Below are 27,934 nucleotides of genomic sequence, written 5' to 3'. Positions count from 1 at the left end.
TATTCCTAAATACATGTGCATATATTTTTTTCTGGATACCCCTTTGAAATACACTGCATGTTTTTTTTCCTGTAAGTATATGAATGGGCTGAATGTTCTAAAGAAATTCCAATAAAAAATTTAAATAAAAATAAAATATTGTAAAATAAATAAAAATATTATTAATGAAGTTGATGAAAAAAATCTCTCCTTGATCATATATATGCAGTTGTGCTAATATTATGTCTAGTCCCCTGTTTAGATGGGTGAATGGGATGGATCACTTCCTGCAAAAGATATTAATAATATCAGCACTATAGAAAATAAATCAAGTCAATTCTATTCTAAGTGGAAGTAGCCTACTAGATTTAATGGGCTACTAACAAATGAATAAAACTCCATTTGATTCTTTTGGAGTCAAGGAGTATTTATTGAAACCAAATAAAATAGATGAGAACATAGCTATACAAACACCATGTTCTGTTCTGTTCTATTATCTGTTCCATTAAAAACAGAATTCTAGAACTGAACTGTGTTCTGTTAATAAAGGCTACTGCGTCCATTAGATATTTATTAAGTAATATTAAGACAGAGATGGCAGAATGAGTTGCGCACGGCGCAGTGGGCATCATCTGCATGTATGACAGAATCAGAATCACACACTGAAGTTCAATGGCTCATAGGTGTGACTGAGTCGCTTTCATCGGCGAAACGAGAGCCCTGCCTCAGCCTCCGCGAGCGAGCGGGCGTGCGTGCGCGCGTTTGAGTTTGTGAGGAGAGAGGAGAGGGAGAAGAGACTAGGAGGAGTGGAGAACAGAACGGAGAGCATTCATGCACACAAGCTTTAAATTGCCTTCAACACAGACACACTGAATGCCAAGCTACTACGCAAAAGGCGATGCTGGATAAGAAAAGGGAGAGAAATCCCCTTAGCGGTCGTTTCAGCAATAATAATAATATAGTACGCGCCCTTTATAAAAGTAACTGATATCGCACAAAAGCAGGGAAACGGAACGAGGGAGAGAGCAGCGGCGAATTATGCACCGAGGATGATTTCTGCCAGAAAAACTCCGGAGAAGAGTCGCTACCACCTGCATTATCTGGTGTGGCATAACAAACACCGGCAGCTGGAGAAAGAGCTCTCAGCGCTCGAGCAGGTAAAATGCTTTCGTTTCCGCGTGACAGTCTCGCGGCGGATAATGCTGTGAGGAACGGGGCCGTGCGTTTGTCTGAGGAAACTGATTTGGGTACTTCATTCGACTTGTAATCTGTGATGAAAGGGCGAAAAGTGATTCTTCATCGTCTGCTGGTTCATTAAAAACACGTCTATTCAGTTAAGTGCTTATTTACTTGCAGATATGTTTACTACAAACAGAAATGCTTGTCAAAAAACCCTCACACCCTGGCTGTGTCTTCAAACCTAGCGAGTTGCCTACCTAGTCCGCATTTTGAGGCGTATAACGTTCGAACGCGTAAAATACTGTCTTTTTAGGTACCGTTAGCTCACTAGGTTTCGGCACACACTCTCTGTTCTCCAAACCTGCTCATGTTACACGTCTGGCGGAAACATGATCACAAATGCAGTTTTATTTCGATCGGAGATGGTGTAAAACACAGAGAGGCTGCAGAATAAAGTGGCATTGCATACAAAGACTGTGGGTGAATGATGCTTACAGATCAGCCTATACGTTCACCACTCACAGTTCCTGAGGATAGATGGTGTGTCAGGAGAGGGTGTGTTTGTCTTTCTGATCAGCCTTCTTCAAAAGAATTATTAATGCAGTACATTATTCCAAGAATCAGTGTGGAATTAGTCTGTAATTAATTAGAATTTGAGATTACTGTGCAGAACTATATATAGGCCACAGACATTGAATGGTTGATTTGAATGTATGGGAAGGAAATGAATAAATAAATTGCAAATATAGACTCACCAAGCAAACAGACAGATTACAACATGACTGGTTTAGTTATGTTTTATTCAGCTCCACAAAGCATAAGTTCAACCGATTTGATCATATGTGACCATGGACCACAAAACCAGTCATAAGGCTCAATTTTAGCCTGAATAAAATAGCTGAATAAATAAGCTTTCCATTGATGTATGGTTTGTTAGGATAGGACAATATCTGGCTGAGATACACCTATTTGAAAATCTGGAATCTGAGGGTGCAAAAAAATCTAAATATCGAGAAAATCACCTTTAAAGTTGTCCAAATAAAGTTCTTAGCAAAGCATATTACTAATCAAAAATTAAGTTTTGATATATTTACGGTAGAAAATTTACAAAATATCTTCATGGAACATGATCTTTACTTAATATCCTAATGATTTTTGGCATAAAAGAAAAATCGATAATTTTGACCCATATAATGTTTTTTTGGCTATTGCTACAAATATACCCCAGCGACTTAAGACTGGTTTTGTGGTCCAGGGTCAATAATTCCAATCATAGTATAAGGAACACATTGTACAGTAGCCTATAATTTAAAGAACCTGTTCTGTTCGATTATCTGTTTAATAGAGTATAATTCTATTCTAGAATTTATATTCCGTTTATAAACCAGTTTCAACATCCTATTTTATCATATTCTATATGAGAGACGTACAAACATGAACAAAACTCCATTTGATTTTATTTTAGCCTAATATCTATGAGATATTAAGTAATATCAAGACACAGATGCAGCATGAGATGCTCTCTCTCTCCCATGGCGCAGTGAGCAACATCAGCATCTATCTATGACAAAATCACTGATTACACACTGAAGTTCAATAGCTCATACAGGTTGATTTTGTCATGGAAGAAGACTGGTTCTTTATGATCAACCTTCAAAAGAATTATTGAAGTCAGCATGAAATGGAAATTCACCCTATTTATCTTCTAAATGCATGTTACTGAACTTATTGTGAACGATTCATCCACGCATGTTTAATTTTTAATTTTTAAATTTTTTTTAAAAAAAATAAAAATTTTTTTTACTTTACTGTGTAGTTTTGTAATAAAACTTTGTAATCAAGATGCTATAACTCAGTCATCCTAGTGAAACAACAGACTTTTCTCTGATGATGTATGCCAAACTTCTCCAATCATTAAGTCCGCGAAAAACCGCCCATTTCTTACAAGCTCACATTCAGATCTGCCTCTATCTATCTAATCAACAAACAATGGATAGAACCAAGTCCCGCTCTACATATTTAATTTTTCCGATAATCCATTTTACTTGAATGAACGTTGCAATACAGAAGAAAAGATCAGTTGCTACTTCCATTACATCACAATTTTAATGCAACATTAATTTACAGATTCGTAGAAATAGTCAAAACCAGTGTGACATCAGTGTATTCTTTAAAAAATTATGGAGAAATAAACCAGCAGACACATAATAAAAAACAGCATTAGAGGTGGAAAAACAAACAAATAAAAAAGAAGAAATGGACTTATTAAAACATTGCTCTTTAATTTAATCCCGGTTTGATTTAAAATATTTAATATTATACAATAGATTCATTAAATAATACACAATTTGTTGTTGACACACGTCAGGTTACTTATATTATAAAGTTAAAGAGCTACATCATAATGGAAGAACCCAAGATAAAAACCTGAATGCATTTTTCTGTAACAAACAGAAGTTTATGTAAGAAGACAAATTGAGTCGAATCAAATGCCCACTTCAGTTAACATCAAGGCCTGTGTTCTCTAGTTCACTATTCTGATTTAACTCTCTGTTTTATGAGTAAATCATTTCAACTCATTTGAGCGAAGTCTTCCATCTCTGTTACAGCAGCCATTCATGATTCCATCTTTCCAAACCCCAAACAAACTGTAACTCATTCCAAAACCAGCCATCTTGTTCCTGTGCCGGTTTTTATTGCTCAGGCTGATGGTAATAATTCAGACCCCTAACCCTCTCGATGATCACTGTGATATAAAGCACTTCCAGTTTAGTTGATTTACAGGCCGCTGACAGCATAATCGAGCCACGTTTGGCACCGTATAGGGTGTGGCTCGATGAATCAAACCGGGTCCCTCCGGGGACGGCACGAGGCGCGAAGGGAGGTCAATTCTGTCTCAATCGTTCCTCTCCAGTGCATGAGGCACGTAGCCACCCTGACAAGGGGAAAAGTTGCTGCACCAGCACACGAGATTATGGGATAGATGTTAGGTGTCAGTGAAAGAACAAAGGGGAGGAAATTTAAGCTATTAGGACAGAGGAGAGCAAGGGACGTGCATAGCAAAGAGATTGGGTGCTGGTGGAGGAGGAAGAGGAGGGGTAAAGAAGTTACCGAAGGGAAAAGAAGCTCAATATGCAGTTTGCTTTGACAGTGCCATAAAACAGTCACGGGGGAGGAAGTGGACAGATGACAGCTTGGAGGAGAGCGGCAGGAAATTGAGAAAGAGCGAATGGATAGAGTGGGTGATTGAATGAGCAAACCAGAGAGAAGAGCCATTGCCGGCTGATGCATCTACAGAACCGAGTCCAAAAATTAGAGAAATTGTCGAGCGGCATGTGGATTTGTGTCTTTGAGTGAAGTCAGCAGTGCCTCAGCAAATACACAACAACACGGCGGCAATTTCTTTACCCGTGGCCCTCCATCAGATTCAGCACATTTGCCATTGTCCACACATCTGTTCGGTTTTCCCGTTTGATATACTGCCTCTCTTCTTCAAAACTCGCCCCTCCTGCTCTCTACCCGTAACCCAACTCTAATTGCGACATAGCGTTGTCACAGGGGACGAGCGTTGGGCGGCTGGGAGGGGGTTGCTGAGATTTAGTTAACTTATGGGAAGCTTTTAACAAACTGACAAGGACAGTGGTAGACAGAGCTCGTAAAAGGCCAGCAAATTGGGTTGTCGAATTGAAATTATGGAAATGAAAGGTGCAATTGTATCTAATTTGATTAGAGTTTATGATCTGAATTCACCATAAAATAATAAGTAGCAACACAATCAAACATACTGGCACACACACATACAAAGCTATCAATTGCACATGACATGAGTAGGCGAGCTGTGCTGCATTTGCCAACTGGAGAATACTACAAGGCTCTATCTATTTCATAAGCACTACTCATCTTTATGATTTACATAGACGTTTGTTTTTTCCAGTAAACATTCCCCTATTCTAATTTGGATATGCAAACGTAACCTCAAACCATACTGTATGTGAAAACCGCAGGAAGTATAACATCTAGTATGTCAGTATTCTCCTTTTAAAGGGATGGTTCACCAAAAAAAAAAAAAAAAGAAAGAATTCCGTCAGCATCGTCTTTCCCAGATTTGTTTTTGTAAGCAAAACTTAAGCTATTAAAAATAATTTTCTATAATTTAAAGGAAGCTGAAATAAAATAAAATATAAGTATTAGATGGAAAACCTAAATAAAAAATTAAAATGGGAAACTGAAATTTCAAGTTCAAGATCACATAGTAAAAGTACTAAAAATAAAACATAAAGCTAAAAAGAAATATAAAAACAAAAACTATAATAAAAAAATCACAAAAGGACAATTAAATTACAAAATAAAAACTAAAAATACAATAAAAAATGAAATCTAATTCAAATTCAAAATATAGTAACTAAAATAACACTGGTATCTCCAAACCTGAATGACATTCTTTGATGACATTTTGAAACAGTTTGTGTTTTTGGATCCCAATGACTTTCATTGAATGGACAAAAGCAGTCAAAATATTCTTCAAGATTTAATATAAATATAAAAAATATGAAATATAGTAAAATATTATCTAAAAGATTTAGATGTATATAATATTTTAATCTTATTTTTGAGTGAACTATCCCTTTTAACTTTGAAAGAGTTCCAGTATGAGCTCTCTCACTTCCTCTTCCTCTTATCTCAACCCACCAGCACCGTGGCATTTACCGGAGTAAAGCAAAGGACATGTCATCACCGGCACAGTCAGACTGCTTGGATTTCCAGAATGGACTCTAAACTGGCCATATCCGAAACAGTTTTGAATGTGAAATGGAGCTGAATGTCTTTTATACAGTCTTTGTTGTACCATTGTGACGTTCCTACTGTATATTTTTGCGCTGACATTTAGTTAAAAAGTGATGGCTGTAGCATTGTGTTTTGGTGAAGCTCTGTTGGTTTCTGCCTCCCACACTATGAGGCGGTCACCTCAGCTCTTATAGCTGAGCCCTGAATGTCAATCTCCAGAATATGAACCGCACCGTGGGTGTGTGTCAACCTCCTGTGGCATATGTCTGTCTGCCTAGAATTATTTAAAGAATCTGTAAGTTCTTGTTCACCTCTCTCCAGGGTTGCATCCTTGTCTATGCAATTCATTCTTCTGCCACATCACAGTCTTTAAGTGCTTCTTTGCGTTGATGTTGTTCTGTCTTCAAATAAAAGCCGATTTAAGTGAATGCGCCAAGGCACACGATTCCATTTATGTGTAAAACAGATTGTGCATGTGTAAATCTATGCATGTATGCACATTTTTATGCATAAGGCCACACAAGAGAGCCTGTGCAAAGTCTTCAGCGGAATCTATCACATGCTGCGATATGCACCCCACACACACATATGATTTTCTTCTGCCTGCCTCCCACATGCACAGTTTGGACTTCCAATGAAAGATTGATGTTGGTTTAAGTAGCTGCCAGAGAACATTAGCCAAGGCAGAAAGAGTGCAAGAGCAGATGCACCAGCCAGAGATGACTATCAATAATGCAGTCTCCAGCAGGCTCACAACTGAGAGAGAGGAAGAAGAGATGGGATGGACAGCTATGTGGAAAAGCATCCATGTGAAAATGTGAGGATGGACACTAGATGATTGTCACTTTCAATGTGGTGGGGCAGGATTAGTAATTAACATGAATTTGAGTTAGTGCACTTGTGTCTGATGCAGTGCATGCATGTCAGCAGGAAAGTGTGCTTACTTGTTACAGGGCTGTCAGAAAGTTGCAGTGTAGGTGGGTTAGACGAGTTCCGATCAGAGCAGGAGAACTGTAATGTGTAGGTGTTTCAGGTAGGATTTCTATTATTTTTATTATTCTGTATGCCGACCCTCACCGCTCAAGAAACCTTACAAAGATTTACCATGGTAACTGTAGTTTCCACCAAAATACCACAGTTATGTCAAAAACCAAATGTTTTTTTTTTTCAGTTATATGCATATACATGCACATTTAGTAATATATAGATAACGATATAGTATAGATATATATACACACACACTACTGTTCAAAAGTTTAGCATTTATTTGATAGAAATCTATTGTAACATTATAAATCTCCACTATTTTTTTAGGCCAGTTTTGAAGAGAAATTGTTTTCTTTAAATGAAATAAAGCTGAAATAATGTAAAATATCTGATAAAAAATAAAAAATAGAAATGTTGCTTTGGCAAAATATAAAAACAGCAATTGCAAAAAAAAAAAAAAAGTATTCTTTTTGGAATTTTAATGTTTAAATTGGTAAAACTAGAACAGAATATATAGCCTTAATATATACTAATATATAAACTAACTTAAATGGAAAAATGTTAACATAATGAAAGATAATTCATATATAGATATATCAAATATTAATAAATACTAGAATTTTTACAACTTCAAGACAACTTTTGTCTTTACTGCCACAAAAAGACTTAATACAAGTAGTACTAGTATAGTATAGTATTATTTTTATTATGGAATACAATTTTTATTAAGTTTTATTAATGAATGCAAAAAAATAAAATAATAATAATGTATTATTAATTAATTAATTAAGCAATATTAACTTTGTTTTTACAGTGTTAACCGTAGAAAAAGAAAATAAGAAGAGTTTCCCCATGCAAACCTCACCACCATTGTGCTGAGGTGTTGTGGATGGTTACTGGAGTGTTGCTATGTGGTTAGCAAGAAAAAAACTCCTCTAAGTGTATATTCTGATTCCTAAATATGGCTCGTGTCCCTCCTTCACTTAAAGTCTGCAGGTGTTCATGCCCGTTTTATTGTGCGTCCGTTCGCATGAAATTTGCTTGCTTCGAAAAATTACAGAGCCCCTAAAGAGACATGGTGGTGGAAAAAAATCAGATTGAGTGAAAAAATTTTGGGTGGGAGGAAAAAATATTTGTCAGATTTTTTGCGTTCCCTAGAGAAACTTTGCGTTCCCTTGCAAAACTTTTGCGTTCTCTCGCAAAGATATTTGCGTTCCCTCTATTCATTGCAAACGGCCTGTTCATTATTAAAATAAAACATAGAATTACCTATACAGATAAAATGTTACACAGTCAATTTAAATAATCTGTATTATAGTCTGTGCCGTACAGCGTGAGCCCCGGTCCACTCCAGTGCGGCACATTTTTGTTCATTATGATTTTTTTCCCTTCGATATTGGAACGTACAAAGCCCAGTTAATTTAATAAATAATGGTTTAGCTTCAAATACATCGCGAATATGGAAACATTTGGAATATGTGCTGAATGAGAGCGGTACGTGAGCCCATATAGTATAGTTTAAAGTGTCATTTATGTCCCTCACCACAGCCGATGTAGGACAAATAATGAGACAAAATTCAAAAGTGTTAAATTTAATAGAGGTTTGTTTTGGTGGATGCCATGGTAAATCTTTGTTATACACATGACAGGATGATAGTCAGCATGTTTGTCTGTATTTGAATGTGGCTGTGTGATCAGATGAGATAAGGGACTGTTTGTGTTTGTGCTATTGTGTGTGTGTTGTCTAGCGTGTCTCAGAGGGGTATATATAGCAGCATTTCAGGTCACCAGAAGGCCAGTCTGAGTCTGTAACAACTGATGTTTCCCGAACCCTCCTCCTTTGTTCCGTCCTCCTCTCACAGCTGCTAATCTGTCTTACCGAGTTACACGTTTCTCTCCGTCTCTCCCTGAAGCTCTCAGAACTAGTTATCAATCTCATTCAGTCCCTCACTCACCGGCTCAAGCATGCACACCTCCTGACAGTTATCTCCTTCTCTCTTTCCCTCTCTGTCAGTCATCTGAGCCGTATCTAGTGTCAGGGTTGATCGGAGAACCCCAGAGGACCGATGTGAGAGCCATCATTCACTTAAAACTGTAGTTTTCCCTCCATCGGCCTGCGTCTCCTATTTGTACTCCTCATCCAGGGTTACCATAGCAACCCCCACCCCCACCACTCATCACACCCTTTTTCTCGTAGCACTCATCTCACTCTGGGGACCAGGCTGCTGTTTTTCTAGCTAGAGGCCCTCATGGGCCGCCGGGCCTCAGTTGGTGCAGGTGAGTGCCGTCACGATGTTATGAAAGGGGCCGGCTAATTACAGAGCAGGGTGTCGGACGCACTGGAGTTTTCTTTAACAATAACAATAACATGAGTGTGATTTATTCTGTGGCATGATACACATCATACGCAATTAGGGCTCAACAATAAGGATGGCCCACTGGCCCGGGACCAGTGTTTTTTAGGTCAGCTGACGGAACTGTCAAGTTGTCCTATTAGGGCCAGAGCTATACCTGTATCATTTTACAGCTGGTATTGTAAATCCTGTTTGTAAAGAAGCCTAAAAAGCCTATTTATATTTGTGGGGAACAAATACTAATCTCAAATGCAAAAAATAGATAATTTCAAATTCACTTTCAAATTTACAAGCATACATTTAAATTCATAATTTTTATGTTTTTTTAATGTTTTTAATGTTAAGGCCAATTAAAATGTGAGTGGGCAGTAACAAAAAAATTATTGAGCTTTATTTATGTTCCTGTGGCTCAGTGGTAGAGCATTGCGTTAGCAGCGCAAAAGGTCGTGGGTTCAATTCCCAGTAAACACACATACTGGTAAAAAATGTATAGCCTGAATGCACTGTAAGACGCTTTGGATAAAAGTGTCAGCTAAATTATTAAATTTAATTATAAATTATTTAACACACATACAGTATATATTTTGAAAATATTTACATGTATTTACATGTATATATTTATATTCATATAATTTATATTATATATAAATTATATTTAATATATAAACTCTTAAATATATAAATTCTTAAATATATACATTCATGTGTGTGTATTTATATATACATAATAAATATACACAATACACACACATACTATGTAAATAAAAACTTTTATTTTGGATGTGATTGTCTTCACACGAACGCAGCCGCAACCGCTTCCGCGGTAAACTAAGCCTTCTTTTGAATTAAACAAAAAAAACTCAAATTGAATTCAGCTGGACACACTGTCCTGTTTATCACAACAAATGGCCAAGCAAAGCACACGACACTGACAAGGTACGCGATACAGTACGAGACCAAACGCAATTTAGATTTATATATACAGTACATAATAAATATACACAGTACTATATACAGACATACTATGTAAATAAAAACAAATTATGTCTTGATAGCAAGAAAACAAGAAGGAAAACAAATAATAATGCATGGCCTCTTAGAACTTCCGTACAAAATAAATAAAACTACAATTAAAATGAAAAGTGAAAATATAAAAATGAAAGCTAATTCAAAATATTAATAAATACTATGAGTATGTAAATAATACTGAAATAACACTGATATATTATTATATTATATTATATACATATGAATTACGACTTTAAATATTCTGAAGAAATTATGAGTGTAAATAATAATATACAAATTACAGCTTTGTGTATTCTGAAGAAATTAATGTGTATTCTTATGAAATTATATAATTATGCCTAGGTGTTGCCATGTGGTTACCAGGGTACACTGGGTGGATTTTAGTGTGTTGCATGGCAGTTTCAAGCAGGGTTTCTTTTATTGGTCAAAGTTAAAAGAGCCCACCCTCAACTATCTTTGATATTCTAGGCTCTGTGGGATTTTTTTAACCTATTTTATGACTGACCAGGGGAAAATCACAAATCTGAACACCTAGAAAAGATAGCTGAGCTACATGCTTAATTTTAATACTTAAAATAATTTAGGGGTTTAATCATGAGCAACTGTAGTAGCCATACTAGCAATAACTATGAATAAATAATGCAGTATACACACATACAGTAGGCACGGAAAAGAAAACACAAGAACTCACACATGCACCTTGAGCGAAGTGTAAATAAGTGCACCAAGTTAATCAGTACAGTACAGAACTCCAAAGCAACTCTCGCAGCACAAGTTAAGCCCTTGGGTAATAATGTTTCCATTGCCACACAGCCAATCCAAATGCTTCATTAAAAACAGCAAACATGGCTCACATACAAGTCTCTAAATAAAGCTGTCCTGACTCTCATTTCTGCTCCACATACACGATTCAACATGCACCGTCTGTCATGACCTTGCTTTCGGAGGGTACGCTTATAAATATGGCCAACACGACCACGGCCGGCCAACTCATCAAATAATGATTAATGGGTCATCCTGCATCTATAAACATAAGCATATTTACTGAAATGTGTGGTAGTGCGTGGAGGTGAACGGAATGATTGTGTTTGCGTTTGGAGCGACAGTGAGCGATGATCTTATTATAAATGATCCTCCCATAAGGAGAATCATAAACTCTTTTGAAACTCTCAAGACTGTCAGTGAAATAGTTGACTGGCTCAAAGGGGCCGAGAGACTGAGAGAGATCACTCGGATCATCGGATGAGAAGCTGGAGGAACAGTATGGTACGCCGCTGCTTTTCACAAGAGCGGAATCCCAGTGTGCTTAACGCGGATCTCAGTTTGAGTGTGGAAGTATTTCTCACCATGGCTGTCGGGTGTCATGTGTCATGTTCGGGTGTGATGCCTTAATTATCGCCTGTCACTTCTCTTTTCCATCGTACTCTTTCACTTCTGCCTTCTTTTCCTTTTACCTGTGATGCCTTCCGCATAGCGGGTGGCCAGAATTATGCCTGTTCTTTCCTTCTTTCTGAAGGCTTTCTCAAGATTCTCATATACTGCAAGATTATCATATACTTGAAGATATTCTCATATCTCCAAAATCTTCATGACTTTCTTTTTCAGTGGAACACAAACTAAGATATTTTGAAAGCAAATGGGGTCCAAAACAGCATTGGACCCCACTGAATTTAACTGTGTAGACAAAGACACAGAGACATTCTTCTAAATATATTCTTTTATGTTCTACAAAGGAAATTCATACAACATGAAGGTGAGAAAATAATAACATAATTGTCATTTTGTCATGTTTGTTGAACTTTAAAAACCTTATTTTTTAAATCTTATCTGCATGTATTTCCCTTTCCAGTTGTTTGGAATGGCATAGTCATTCGTTTCATAATTGATGAACTCTGCAGCATCAACACTGTTATTAAACTGAATTGTTTAATAACAACACTATTGCCTTCTGTAGAGCTTCATATAGCTGAATTAAGCTCATTTCATAATTTGATGAACTTTGCCCTATTATTGAACTGAACTGAATCAACACTGAACTGACTTGAGCTGAATAATGCACTATTATCTTAGAACTGTTTTATAGTTTAACTGAATTCATTCAACATTCATTCATTCAACACACTGTTAATGAACCAAACTGAATCAACACTGAACTAAAATGAGCTGAGAAAGACACTATTGTCATTTAAGAGCTGCTTCACAGCTGCAATTGGATTCTTTTCATAATTGAAAAGATTTGCAACATTAATACTGTTATTTTCTGGCTTATTACTGTGAAGCTCCTTTGAAACAATCTGTATAAATCTTGTATAAAGTGCTATATAAATAAATATGACTTAATTTGACTACAGTTTGCAGTATATTGCAACAAAATGGTAATAAATCAGAATCAAAATGTCAGGATCTGACACATACCTTAAAAGAAACAAACATGACAGCACCAATGAAAATAATGTAAACAATTGATGTGGTAATTTGCATAATTTAGTCATGTTGGGGTGCATGCTGGGAATCCAGTATCCAGCACTACTGAAGTTACAACTTTAATGAGGCACAGCGATGAAAATAAAATTTAAAATAAATAAATAAATACAAATAAATAAAAAATATATGTATATATAAACTGTTCTTAACTGAACTTCTAAACATTGATTAACAGAATGGCAGAAAGAAATAGTTTGAGGTCATAGAGGGGGAATGTAATGGGACACAATTCAGGTGTTTTTCAAACCTGCATTTGAGCACAAACGTTCAGCATCTCTGGAGAACATGCGTCAACTACTAGGCCACAGCTCTGACAGATCTCTGTTTTAGGGCAGAAACAGAAAATTGTGTTTGTGAAATATTTTACTGCATGAAGTTCTCAATAAAACTAATCTCTCTCTGTCTTACAGGTTGATTTAGAAGTGTTGGACCCACGGGGTCGGACTCCTTTGCACCTGGCCGTGACGCTGGGCCATTTAGAGTGTGCCCGTCTGTTAGTCCAGCGTGGAGCCGATGTCAGCAAAGAAAACAGAAATGGCTGGACAGGTAATACAGTGAAAAAGCCTTTGCATTTTGGGAAGGGATGCAGTAATTCTGGCCAATATGATAAACTGTTAATTATTAACTGATAGTTATTAACTGATTAACTGATAATTAAAGTTTGGGGTCGGTACAATTTGTTTATTTATGCAAAGATGCATTAAATTGATCAATGAGACCATTGAGACCATTTACATGCTACTAGGAATTGTAAAGAAATCTTACAGTTTCTTTGAATATTGATAATAATAATAATAATAATAATAAATGTTTCTTGAGCAGCAAATCAGCATATTAGAATGATTTCTGAAGGATTATGTGACACTGAAGGCTGGAGTAATGATGCTGAAAATTCCGTTTTGCCATTACAGAAATAAATTACATTTTAAAATATATTAACATTAGAAACAGTTCTTTTAATTGGCAATAATATTTCAGTATTGACAGCTGATAACTGATAATTGGCATAATATTAAAGTTCTATTATTTTGTCTAAATAAATTCCAAATAAAATTCCAAAAACTAAAATCAGTCATTTTGCTACACTGAAAAAAAATATATGTAGAAACTATTTTCACTCAGAAATTGCTAGTAAATTTCACAAATTCATTGATTAAACGTGAAATAAAATGCAGAAATAGTATTTTCTTGTAAAACGTACTCCAGTTATCTTTTTTATTTACAACTTAGTTACAGTATATAGCTCTTTAAGTGAGCATTAGATGATGACAAAGCTATTCTAAATGTAAATATATCACACATCCCTAATTTCAGTATCAATTTAACCTTTACCTTCTGTCTCAGTGTTGCAGGAGGCCATCAGCTCACGTAACCCGGAGATGGTGCGTCTGGTGCTGCGTTACCGTGACTACCAGCGCACCACCAAGCGACTGGCGGGGATCCCACGCCTGCTGGAGAAACTCCGACAGGTCAGCCCCAGATGTACCTTAATAAACCCCGAACCTGCTAATGGCAAAACAACAAGCCACCAGCTTAACAAACAGCATCTTAACAACCACCTGCTGCCTGCACACCTGAGCCCTTCATTCCAGTAGAATCATGCATACAGATACACAAACAAACAGGTTTACGGGAAACCACTGGGTCTACGTCGTTGTTTGTTTTGCGAGACCTCTCTTTTCCCAGTTTTCTTAAACCCTGGGCACCCCGTAGCTCTTTTCCTTTCGTTTATGATGGATGTGTCAGCTCTCTGGTTCTCCCCATTCCTCATCTCTCAGGGAGTTTTATTATTCATGTGCTTCGCTGCAGAGCGATCCGTCTCGTGCTTTCGCCCTTCCACTGTACGCTCACATTCATTCTAAACTTCTCTGTCCCTTTTGTCTTTCAGGCACAGGATTTTTACGTGGAAATGAAATGGGAGTTTACGAGTTGGGGTAGGTGCCACACGTACACATATGACGGTATCAAATTTTCATGTTGCGATAATTGCTGAAGCTTTTATACGGTTTTATTTTATACAGTATTTTATACGGTATCATTACGATATTGGAAAAAAGTTGCAAAAAGTGTTGTCATAACAGGTTTAATAACTTTTTTTAATATAACAAAAAGAACTGGACTTTTAAATTATGTATATATAAATACACACACATACAGCATATATTTAGAAAATATTTACATGTATATATTTATATTCATATAATTTATATTATATATATAAATATATTTAATATATAAACGAAACATATTTTTCCTAAATACACTACCGTTCAAAAATTTGGGATCAGAACGATTTTTAATGTTTTTTACATGTCATTTTACATGTAAAATGTCATATTGTGAAATATTATTACAACGTAAAATCATTAGATTACTGTTTTTTTCTGTATTTTTGATCAAATAAATGCAGCCTTGATAGTGTATATACATGCATGGGTGTATATTTATATATACATAATAAATATACACAGTACATACACATATACTATGTGAACAAATTTTTTTATTTTGGATGCGATTAATCGCGATTAATTGTTTGAAAGCACTATTGAGAAGTTACTATTCTTACAGCTGTTCATGTAAGTTCAGGTCCATTAAATAGTACATTTACAACTTTTGATTTGAATAACGTTATTACATGTTGAAATTAACTAAGATTAATAAATGCTATAGAAGAATCGTTCATTGGCAGTTTATGTTAACTAATGAATTAACTAATGTTAAATAATAGAGCGTTAATGTAAAGTGTGACTGAACAATAAAGAATCAAAACATTTTCAAAAAATATCAAGGACATGTTGTAGTGATATACGTGATATATCGCATTACTGAATACTGGCACATGTCTAGCCGTAACGATGTGTAAATGGCATGTTTGGACTCTTTCCACATCCTCATGTCCTGCTATTGTTGAACTCTGCCTCTATTTCCAGTTCCGCTCGTGTCTCGTATCTGTCCGAGTGACACATATCGGGTATGGAAGAGTGGCCAGTGTTTGCGGGTGGACACAACGCTCATGGGATTTGAGCAAATGACCTGGCAAAGAGGCAATCGCAGCTTCATATTCAGGGGTCAAGGTGCGTGCGATGGCTTTTTCCCGCACTGAACGACCTTTATTTTTCTCCGCCTGCTGCCTACAAATCAGATTTAGGTTTGATCTCTGCTTTTGTTCTCGATGCCACTTCTCGCTCAGTGTTCTTTCAAACAAGCTGTCATTGGCATGGAAACAACCTTAGTCTCACTTCGCCACAGTCTCTAATTGGCTTCCATCCGTTTGGTCTCTCTCTCCACCCGTCATTCAGACTCCAGCGCCATGGTAATGGAAGTGGATCATGACAGACAGCTGGTGTTTTGCGAGACGCTGCCGTGCCTCTCTTCCTCTCCCACCTCGCCCTCCACCAGGCCGTGCACAAACACTTTGAGCCTTCTGGGGGCGCTGCAGCCCAGCGACGAACAGGTGGCGGCCCGTCTATCTGCTCCCGTGGTGGCGACGCAGCTGGATACCAGGAACATCTCCTTTGAGAGGTGAGCACTTAAAGGACGTCGTGTTGTACTTGTTGTAAGAATTGTTCTAGACACGGCGCTGCGCTTCTCGTCCGGTATGCGACCGCCTTTAGACATGCTGAAAACTTGACGCTACAACAACTCTTTGTAACTTTGTAGATCTTTTTTATGCCCAAACATACACACTACACACTGACTAAAATTAAAAAAGTGAAAAAGCATAATAGGACCCCTTTAATAACAATTGGCAAGTCATTGTCGCCAATTAAAATGTTCAAAAGCAAGGGCATCGTAACCCTTTATTGTGGCTTTACTGTGAAGCTGAGAGTGTGAGCCAGCATTTTGGGGCTAAGCTTTATCATAAAATGTGTGATATTGGACTCACCTCTGTTTGTACGGCATGCTGGAAACCTGGTAACATGCCCGAATGTCTCTACAGGAATAAAACGGGCATTCTTGGCTGGCGTAGTGAGAAAACGGAGGTGGTGAATGGGTACGAAGCAAAGGTACGGCTTATGTCACAATACAACAGTCAGTAGAATCCAAATGTCTAAGACCATATTGAAAATTTGTGTTTAAAACTTTTCACTAAAAGTTGTGCAGATAATACAATTTATAATGAGATATATTAAAATAAGAAAAATGCTAAATAGATGCATTTTCAGACTTTTGAATGGTTTAAAATTGCTTTAATGTTCAAATTGGCAAGGTGTATTTATGTGTTCAAGAGCAAGAAGATGTGAAATAGAACTTAATTCTGGGCTCGCGCTAGTTGACTACATGTCAACTAGTAGTCATTAGAGTATTAGTAGACTGTCAGCTTAATATCTTCTAACACTTTATTTTGATGAGTCCACAACATACAACATACTATGAGAAACTTTGCAAGTATATGTCAACTTATTCTGCTAACCCTAAACCTAACCTAACAGTCTACTCTGAGAGTTAGTAGACATATAGTTGCAAATGAATGAGAATTAGCCTAGCTGACATGTAGTTGCAAAGTTACTTATTGTTAGTAGAATGTCTAAAGTGGACTATCAAAATAAAGTGTAACAGCATATCTCAATTGCTTGATTTCTTGCATTATTGCAAAATGTAAACTATATTATCACCCAGCTCTAATCTGCTAAATGTGACTATAAGGCATTGAGATATTAAGATATTATAAACATTAACATCATGATTTTCTATAAAGCTTCTCTGAAACAATATGTATTGTGAAAAGCGCTCTACAAATAAATTTGATTTCACTTGTATATGAACGAACAGGCATGGAAGAATTAAATTCAAGAATCACTACAGAATTCAGAAAAAGATGCACTGATGCATGACATAGGAAATTAAACACCTTAGATGATAAAGCTTTTTCAAGCTGAATGTCTTTATTTATCTTGACAGTTATCCTTGGCTAATAGGAAGGCTGTTAAAGTGTGTGTTAATTAGCTGGCAAATTGACAAATCTGACTTTGGGTGAAGGCTCGGCTCAAGAATATTAATTAAGGTACTTGACAGGACACTCCTGGAAGGTTACCAAGCAACGACTCTGTGACCCAATTAATATTCATGCACTTATGCCTTGATGCGCATAGCGTTACACAGTTGCAAATTTTTCATCTGTTGACCTGATTGGAAAGGAACCAATTGCTGTGAAACAATTTTCGGTTACACCCGTTATATACTGGAAGAGAGGCGACATGACAAAACTAGACCGCTCCCATTTCAACCGGCTAAACTGTCTACACTACAATCATGTAGAGGGAGTTTTAGATGCAATATGAGCATTTCACTGTAATACTCAGAAAATTCTAACACTGCTTTAAGGTTCTCCATAATTTGAACAGCATTTCTCGTTTGGGATGAATGAGTGTTGTATTTCTGTCAGGAATACAATGTGGCAGATTAACAAACAAATTATAAAAACAGAGTGAACTAAACTCATGTTCTCATGTCTTTGCTTCAGGTTTACTGTGCTTCTAACGTTGAGCTGATCACACGAACACGTACTGACCATCTCACCGACCAGCACAAAACGAAACCCAAAGGTACGTTTGACTGACCAGTTTGTGTCTCAAATCAAAATCTTTACATGCCCACATTGACACTGAGATATATTTTTTTGAATTTTCAATCACACAATGAAAATAATATAATATAATATAAAAAAAAAAAAATCTTATATGCAGATTTGGTACCAGTCTTACTGGCTAAGTAATAAATACACAACTGTACTGTCTATTGAAATAAGACAAAGAATGAACTTGGTTTTTATTTTGTGTGTGTATATATATATATATATATCTGTAAGGAAATGCTGAAACTAATGCAATAAAAAATCTAAATATATAAAAAAAGAAAATAATTTTCTTAAATAAAATAATTTTCTTAAACCGAAACACTACTGTGCAAATATTTGGAGTCAATAAGATTTAAAAAAAATATATTACTACTTTTATTCAGAAGAAATGCATTAAATTGATTATAAGTGACAATAAAGACATGTATTATGGTATAAAAGGTTCATATTTCCAATAAATCCTGATCTTTTCAATATTCTAAAAAAAAAAAATTTACCTTTCATCACAGAACCCTGAAAAAAAGTGCATCACGGTTTCCACAAACATTAATTAGCACAACTGTTTTCAACATTGATAATAATAAGAAATGTTTCTTCAGCAGCAAATCAGCAAATATGAAAGATTTCTGAAGGATCATGCGACACTGAAGACTGGAGTAATGGCTGCTGAAAATTCAGCTTTGCATCACAGGAATAAATAACTTTAAAATATATTAAAATAGAAAACAGTTATTTTAAATTGTAATGATATCTAATAATATTACTGTTTTTACTGTGTTTTTTATCAAATAAATGCAAATCTTGGTTAGCATAAGGATAAAAATGCAGATTTAAGGACAAAAATATAGATAAATAAATTCTGTTTTTGAAACGCATATGCTATATATTTTTTTTTTTACAAAACACAATGAGCGTGTGTATTGGTGGGCATGTTGTAGTGTGTATTAAAGGCTCCTGTAAGAGGGACCTTTATTATGAAACTGGAGTCGTAATAGTACTTCGGTAGAGGGCAGTGTAGTTTGATGAACTGCCGCTGTTTGCAGTGTTTGAGTGATCTGTCCGAGCCGTCAGCTGCAAGGATGATACTTTCACTTTGTTCGTGGGGATTTTTGCAGATTTAATATCAAGGTGGTAGTCACTGACCACAAAGTAAGCCTATTTTATTTATATTTGTGTTTACAGTGATCGCTACAGTGTTATATGTACCATATGAACATGCCCAGACATGTCCTGTAACGATCGTTCTGTAGCATCCAGATCGGGAATATTACTTAACGGGTAATTATTCATACTTTATCAAGATGTAAATCAGTGTTATGATGTCTTAATGACGTGATGTTGTTCTGTTAAGCTGCTACAATACCGAACGAGTGATTAGCGTTCTGTTTATGCAAATGTTACTCCGATGCGCCACGATTCTATCCATATATGGGAACTTTATGTTCATCGGGACAAATGATCACTCATGACTTGTAGTTTTCTGTGAAATACCTTGTTTCCCTTCATTTAACTGTATGTTCAGTAGAGAAATGCCAATTATGTGAATTATGAATGCTTTGGTTTCACTATGTAACCGTAAATATTACTATTGTTTATCTATATCTTTAGCTTATTCATTTCTTTATTGTACTTATTTTGCAGACTATCTACACCTTTGATTGTACCTCTGTGGCCCTTCCTTTTCTCTACTAATACACCATAGAAAGCTAATCACCTGTCTCTTCATTATTGGTGCTCTGACCGGCACCCAGGGGGGTTTACTCATCCATTACCTGATCATAACCTCACTGTCCCCAAAGTCTCTCCAACATAGTGAATATGATTATTCAGTATTTCTATGCCCACTCAAATTATTCCCAAACAAACAGCGTCTTTGTCTTGTCTATGGTTACTGTGATGTAATGCAAATCATTGGGATTGTGCACGTCTTCTGTAATGTGACCTGCTGTGTGTTGTGCTTTTGTCTCAGGCGGCAAGACTCCTCTGCAATCCTTCCTGGGTATCGCTGAACAGCACATGGGGCCTAACAACGGAGTGAGTGAACGGAGCCTGTCAAAAATGTCTTCATTTATCATCAAGACACCTAAAGTGCTTTTCTAGTATTTTGTCACTTCTGTAGCCTCAAAATAAAGTGTGTGTGTATGTGTGTGTGTGTTTTATAGCACACAATGGTGACTCAGATATCATGCCCTGCAACGAACCCTTTCGCCGTGACAGCAGAGGAGTACTTTAATCCCAACATGACTCAGAGAGACATCGGCCAGCCCTGTCACCTCACCACCAAAACACAAAGGTAGTGTATCAATCTAACACTGCTTTCATTTTCATTTTGAGACACATTCTAAATAAAATGGTTCTTTCATATTGCTATGCAGTTTGTATCACGTGCTGAGTGGTTGCTTATTGTAAAAAGAGTTCACAATCTGGATCATGATCTTTCCCAATCCCATTTCACTCTCCCCTCTCCATTCGCTTCTTGTCTCTCCTCAAAGAGTCTTATCAAAATAAATAACCATGCAACTATAAACAAAAGTAATAATGGTACTTACCCATATAAAACCATTAATGATGAGATGTGTTGTGTTCCTCTTCAAATAGTTTTCTGATGCTGCATTCAAGTGCACCTGGGAAGCTTTCAAGTTGGAAACAACACGGAAGTAGCCTAAACAAAAAATAATAATTATATTGTGAATGATAAACCTAAATAACTATATCTGAATTTAATATGATGAAAATTGATCATTTCCATCACTTATTTATACATGGTATCAAAACTAAATGTTTATCACTGAAGTAAATAAGCTGAAATATTAAAATTATTAAAATAAAAAAGCTATATAGAAATATATCTATATACAGAAATATATGACATATAACACAAACTAATAAAAATTACAAAAGCACATAACAAATGTACTTAAAAATTAAAATTAAAACTGAGAATATAAAAATAAAAGCAATGTCAAAATATACATAAATACTTTAATATAATAGTATACAATAAATACTACATAAAAACACTGCTCCACTTGAAAGGCATAAGAGATTACGTTGCTTTTTTTCTGGACACCAATTGACATGTGAAACGAAACTGCTAAGACTGTATGAGGTCACACAGGTGTCTTATTTGTACAGTATGTTTTTTCCCCAGGTTCAAAGCCAAGATGTGGTTGTGTGAATCACACCCTTTATCTCTGTCGGAGCAGGTGGCTCCTATCATCGAACTCATGGCCATCTCCAACGCACTGTTCGCCAAGCTTAGAGACTTCATCACCTTGCGCTTGCCTCCTGGCTTCCCTGTCAAAATAGGTAAGAGAGAGAGAGAGGAAAAGAAACTACTGAGAAGGAACTATGTGTCTAAAAATTGTAAAATTGACAGATTTTTAACATTTTTTAGCAAATTTGTCTTCAAAGTATGGCTAGGTTACAGTCACAGACATTTAAAAGAAAAGTTCACCCAAAAATGAAAAATGTAATCACCCTCAGGCCATCCAAGATGTAGATGATTTTGTTTCTCCATCAGAACAGATTTGAAGAAATTTAGCTTTACATCACTTGCTCACCAATGGATCCTCTGCAGTGAATGGATGCCATCAGAATGAGAGTCCAAACAGCTGATAAAAACTTTACAGTAACCACTAGAAATCCACATGATTCCAGTGCATCAATTAATGATATGTGAAATGAAAAGCTACATGTTTGTAAGAACAAATCCATTCTTAAGTGTTTTTTTTCTTCTTCAGACAATTGCTTTTGGCTAAAATATGAATCCTCTATCCATAATATTGCTTTGAAAAAGTTCAGGAAAAATCAGGAGAGAAATATGCACAGTTCAAGCACTGTTTACAAGCAAAAACAGTCCAAAACAGTTCTAAACAAATATGTGGGTGGATTTTGATGTGAAAGGATGTGAGATGGACTTTTTCCACTGGAAGCGTTATTATGGATTATGGACTAGTATTTTGGCCAGAAGCAACGTTAAAGTGCCTTAATGATGGATTTGTTTCTTATAAACACATAGCTTTTCGCATCACAAGGCATTAATTGATGGACTGGAGTGTGTGGATTGCTTATGAATTACTGGGATGTTATTATCAGCTGTTTGGACTCTCATTCTGACGGCACCCATTCTGCAGAGAATCCATTGGTGAGCAAGTAATGCTATATTTCTCCAAACCTGTTCTGATGAAGAAACAAACCCATCTACATCTTGGATGGCCTGAGGGTGAGTAATTTCGAGAAAAATTGGGCTAATGGAAAAATAACATCTCACCACAGAAATTCCCATCTACCACATCCTGAATGCTCGCATCACCTTTGGGAACCTGAATGGTTGCGAAGAGGGTGGTTTGCCCCGAGTGGATGCTGAAGGGGACGGACAGAAGGACAGTCCCAGGACGGAGACGCCTTCTCCAGGCAGCGACTCTTCCAGCGTGTCCAGCTCCAGCTCCACAAGTAAGAATAAACCTGCCTTTTACCTTCAGGGAAATGTAATTGTTAGAAACCATTTAAAATGATGACCAGATTGAAGAATATGGTGTTACAAAGTAATACAGTGTTCAGACAAAGCACTTGCCATTTTTAATGGCCAGAGAGGAATTTATTAGATAAATGTTTAATGATTGCATTCCTTATAGAGCTGCCTGTTGTACAGATGTAACTCAGATCAATACATTTGACTACAATAATCTGCACTGGGCTTCATGAATGTGTGTTTGTGAATCAATCAGACTCATGTCGTGGAGGAGAGATCCCACCTTGTGTGTTTGAGGCTCCGCGAGGCTACAGCATTTTAAGAGGGAACCAGCGGGAGAACATTAGAGAAGAGGAAGATGATCTACTACAGTACGCCATCCAGCAGAGCCTGATAGAGGCTGGATCAGAATATGACCAGGTCTGACATGCAATCACACACTTGTATGTTAGCAGATGCTCATAGGTGTTGACGACAAACTACAGAAATATATCTTACACTGTGTCCTTACCAAACATGAAACCGCATGGCATCAAATAATCTTTCTGACCTTACTGAATCCAAAAATACTGCATGATGTGACAAAATAAGTCAGTCTGAGAATATTTGATGTTTAATATACAGCCACGTGGAGCCAGATTTTGTTGGGTATTCAAAGTCCCTATAAGGCAAATGAATTCACAAAAAAGATTTAATGTAGCTTCATCTCAAGTAGCTTTTGAATTTCAAATGTTTTGTTCATCACAAATGAATGCAGCTTTTGAATTTTGAAGCCTAACTACAATCATCAGAAGCTAAAAGCTAGACGTAGGTTATAAACTAATTACACTACGGTCATATGACTTCAACGTCACCACCATTTAAGCTTTTAACAACTCTTTCAGTCTTTCGCACAATTATAAACACAACAAGGCTGTGAAAGTGGGCTAGTGAGTTGATGAGTTTACCTGTTCCATCCCAACAAACTCTGTAGTCCCTTTTAGCAACTAACATGTTAGCAACTGCCATTTCTTTAACCCTCAGGTTGTGTTCAAATCCTTATAACACTTGTGGTGTTCCCGGTCAAAAATGACCGGGGCACAAAAAAAATGGCTTATAAATCTCTTGTTATGCAATATTATCACCAAATATTGGTATCAATCTTTTTGTCAGCTTGTTTTCTTTCAAGTAGGACTGGTTTTGTGTTTATTTTTGGAACTGATTTATCGTAGGCCTCATTAATCTGAGCTTACGTACATCAGTTTTTGAATGAAAAAAGCAGTCCAAAACAGTTCTAAACAAATATGTGGGTGGATTTTGATGTGAAAGGATGTGAGATGGACTTTTTCCACTGGAAGCGTTATTATGGATTATGGACTAGTATTTTGGCCAGAAGCAACGTTAAAGTGCCTTAATGATGGATTTGTTTCTTATAAACACATAGCTTTTCGCATCACAAGGCATTAATTGATGGACTGGAGTGTGTGGATTGCTTATGAATTACTGGGATGTTATTATCAGCTGTTTGGACTCTCATTCTGACGGCACCCATTCTGCAGAGAATCCATTGGTGAGCAAGTAATGCTATATTTCTCCAAACCTGTTCTGATGAAGAAACAAACCCATCTACATCTTGGATGGCCTGAGGGTGAGTAATTTCGAGAAAAATTGGGCTAATGGAAAAATAACATCTCACCACAGAAATTCCCATCTACCACATCCTGAATGCTCGCATCACCTTTGGGAACCTAAATGGTTGTGAAGAGGGTGGTTTGCCCCGAGTGGATGCTGAAGGGGACGGACAGAAGGACAGCCCCAGGACAGAGATTCCATCTCCAGGCAGCGACTCTTCTAGTGTGTCCAGCTCCAGCTCCACAAGTAAGAATCAACCTGCCTTTAACCTGCAGGGAAGTGTAATTGTTAGAAACCATTTAAGATGATGATCAGATTGAAGAATGATGATGATCAGATTGAAGAAAAAAAATTGAAGAAAAAAAAAAGAATATGGTGTTACAAAGTAATACAGTGTTCAGACAAAGCACTTGCCATTTTTAATGGCCAGAGAGGAATTGATCGGATAAATGTTTAATGATCGCATTCCTTATAGCGCTGCCTGTAGTACAGATGTAACTCAGATCTGTTGATCAATACATTTGACTACAGTAATCTGCACTGGGATTCATGAATGTGTGTTTGTGTATAAATCAGACTCGTGTCGCGGAGGAGAGATCCCACCTTGTGTGTTTGAGGCTCCGCGAGGCTACAGCATTTTAGGAGGAAACCAGAGGGAGAACATTAGAGAAGAGGAAGATGATCTGCTACAGTACGCCATCCAGCAGAGCCTGATAGAGGCTGGATCAGAATATGACCAGGTCTGAGATGCAGTCACACACTTGCATGTTAACAGATGCACATATTTGATTTGTGACTTGAAACCACATGGCATCAAAAAATCTTTCTGTCCTTACTGAATCCAAAAATGATGAATGAATGTGTTTTGATGAATGAAGCTATGTGGAGCCAGATTTTGTTGGGTATTCAAAGTCACTATAAGGCAAATTAATTCACAAAACATTATTTAATGCAGCTTCTTTACCTCAAGTAGCTTTTGAATTATGAATAATTGCAGAAAAGAAGCCCTGTGTCCAATAAAAGTTTGTTTCTTACACTTTTTGTTCATCAGCTTTTGAATTTTGAAGACTAATTACAATCACCAGAAGCTAAAAGCTAAACGTAGGTTATCCGCCTTGCACCTTCCATTACCATTTTTAAATCGAGGTTGAAAACTTATTATTTCTAGCAAGCATTTTAATTTCATTTAATTGTTGTGTTATTGTCTGTCTTTTTAAAATTCTTTTCTGTGTTTTCTTTGCTCTTTTAATTTTATTTTACATTGTTAAGCACTTTGGATAGCTTTGCTATGTTGAAATGTGCTATATAAATAAAATGTACTTACTTAACGTGTCTCATCTGGCGCATGAAACAAGGTGTGAGACTTTTTTTACACATACCTGATCTCTCTGCTTCCCTCACAGGTGACGATCTGGGAGGCTTTGACCAACAGTAAGCCAGGAACACACTCTCTGTCCTGTGACCCCAGCCGGCACGAAAGGTCTGCAGTCAGTATTCCGCTTCTACTGTCTCCTGTAGTCACATCTCACCCACAATAGGCAAGGACAGTGTCACACTCTCATCACATTTACTGGAGCTATTGACACAGGCTTGACGGTCAATACACAGCCTCAGTGAAGCTCATAGAAATTCACTAGGGTTTTCATCTCTCTCCTCACCTTCGTTTGCTCTTCATGGAGTTTTAAAGCAGGCAGAGATGCGCCGTCTGTGGCAGCCGAGATGAATCCAAAACAGTCATTATTCACGTCATTATTCTTTAAGGTTTCAGTTTTAGGACAGGACAACCGCACAGAAAATAATATTAATAATGATAAAAAAAATTATATTTGAAATAAATCCTATTCCTTTGAACTTCATATGCATCAAAGAAACCGCAAAGGTTTCCACAAAAATATTAAGCAGAACAATTGATAATTATAAGAAATGTTTCTTGAGCATAAATTCAGCACATTAGAATGATTTCTGAAGGATCATGTGACACTGAAGACTGGAGTAATGATGCTGAAAAGGTAGCTTTGGCATCACAGAAATAAATTACATTTTAAAATAAATTAAAATGAAAAACAGATATTTTAAATTGTAATAAATCCACACTTAAAGGAACAGTCCACTATTTTTGAAAATAGGCTCATTTTCCAACTCTCCTAGAGTTAAACAGTTGAGTTTTACCGTTTTCGAATCCATTCAGCCGATCTCCGGGTCTGGCGGTAGCACTTTTAGCTGTAGCTTAGCATAGATCATTGAATCTGATTAGACCGTTAGCATCTCTTAAATTGCTGATTTTACTGTTGTCAAAAAGACAATGTTCTGTTAGTAGAAGTCTCAGTCACTGCTTTTCTTCTCCATTACCCAGAACCCCACAGCACAAACCCAGCCCTGTGGAGAGCCCTCGCAGCACACCGACCAATAAGCCACCGCACAGCTACGATGAGCAGCTGCGTCTAGCCATGGCGCTGTCCGCCCGTGAACAGGAAGAGGCAGAGCTACATCAAAGACGAGAGGAAGAGGAACTGCAGCGTATCATTCAGCTGTCACTCATGGAGAAGTGACGGGGTTAGTGGGAACTGAGGGGTGGGAGAGCATGTCTAGGGATCTGGAACCAACTACGTTGGCCGTTCCCAAAGGCCCCACCCTCTTCTTCCAAAGAACTGGATAAAATGGGCCGATCTCTGGTCCAGTCTCGAATGAGTCGTTCAGAATCACAGAGAAACTTCTGTCTTCACTGCAAGTTTACAAACACAAACTACTAAACTCATGGCAATCCACTGACTGATCAGCACCGGTCTGGTCTCTTAACGTGTGAATGTGCATTTATGACTGAGACAGTCCACACTGCGTACCTTGGCGTCGTTTCTAAAAGCCATCATCCGAGCACTCGCCCAGAGTTCTTGCATACTCACCGGTAGGTGTGAGTTCTGGGGGAATCTTGCCACTTTTTTTAGTTTTAAATTATAGACGAACTTTAATTTTGGTTGCTAATACACATCAGATTCACTGCACTTGGATTGAGGAGCCATGATGTCTCCTAACAGAATGTGTGAGGGCATTTACACACAAGAGTTTATCGATCACAGCTCCATCGATCTTGATGGGAATGCTGCATTCACAAAAACGTAGAAGAAAAACGTAAAGATTTGTGAAACTGACACTTCCATTATGCAACCAAAGTTGCTTAATAACAACTTTTGGTTAATGCCATTTCGTTAATCACTAAACTTTGAGGATCTCATACAGGAGGGTTTTAAGAAAATGTTTTCCCATTTGATTTCAAAGACCTGTTCGCACTAGCACGAATGTTTGGCATGAAAATTCTTGAGAAGTCTTAAGTGTCAATTTTTCAAAATTGAGATTTATACATCATCTGAAAGCTGAATAAATAAGCTTTCCATTGATGTATGGTTTGTTAGGATAGGACAATATTTGGTCGAGATACAACTATTTGAATATCTGGAATCTGAGGGTGCAAAAAAA

The 27,934-nt window shown here is 37.0% G+C and overlaps 1 protein-coding gene across 1 annotated transcript; it reads left to right on the top strand.

The window, feature by feature from the left end:
- Nucleotides 1-799: 799 nt before the first annotated feature.
- LOC107743633 (ankyrin repeat domain-containing protein 13B-like) lies at nucleotides 800-27,749 on the top strand. Its single transcript, XM_016556970.1, has 15 exons — nucleotides 800-1,136; nucleotides 13,208-13,343; nucleotides 14,142-14,266; nucleotides 14,686-14,731; nucleotides 15,731-15,874; nucleotides 16,100-16,322; nucleotides 16,741-16,807; nucleotides 18,265-18,346; nucleotides 20,348-20,412; nucleotides 20,541-20,671; nucleotides 21,530-21,687; nucleotides 22,657-22,833; nucleotides 25,040-25,203; nucleotides 25,867-25,943; nucleotides 26,817-27,749. The coding sequence occupies exons 1-15, from the start codon at nucleotides 1,029-1,031 to the stop codon at nucleotides 27,010-27,012; spliced, it is 1,899 nt and encodes a 632-aa protein (XP_016412456.1). The 5' UTR covers nucleotides 800-1,028; the 3' UTR covers nucleotides 27,013-27,749.
- The last annotated feature ends 185 nt before the right edge of the window (nucleotides 27,750-27,934 follow it).

Source organism: Sinocyclocheilus rhinocerous, unplaced genomic scaffold (genome assembly GCF_001515625.1).
Source record: "Sinocyclocheilus rhinocerous isolate Xijiao unplaced genomic scaffold, SAMN03320098_v1.1 scaffold166, whole genome shotgun sequence".
Classification (NCBI taxonomy): Eukaryota; Metazoa; Chordata; class Actinopteri; order Cypriniformes; family Cyprinidae; genus Sinocyclocheilus; species Sinocyclocheilus rhinocerous.
This window is presented reverse-complemented; position numbering and strand designations above follow the sequence as displayed.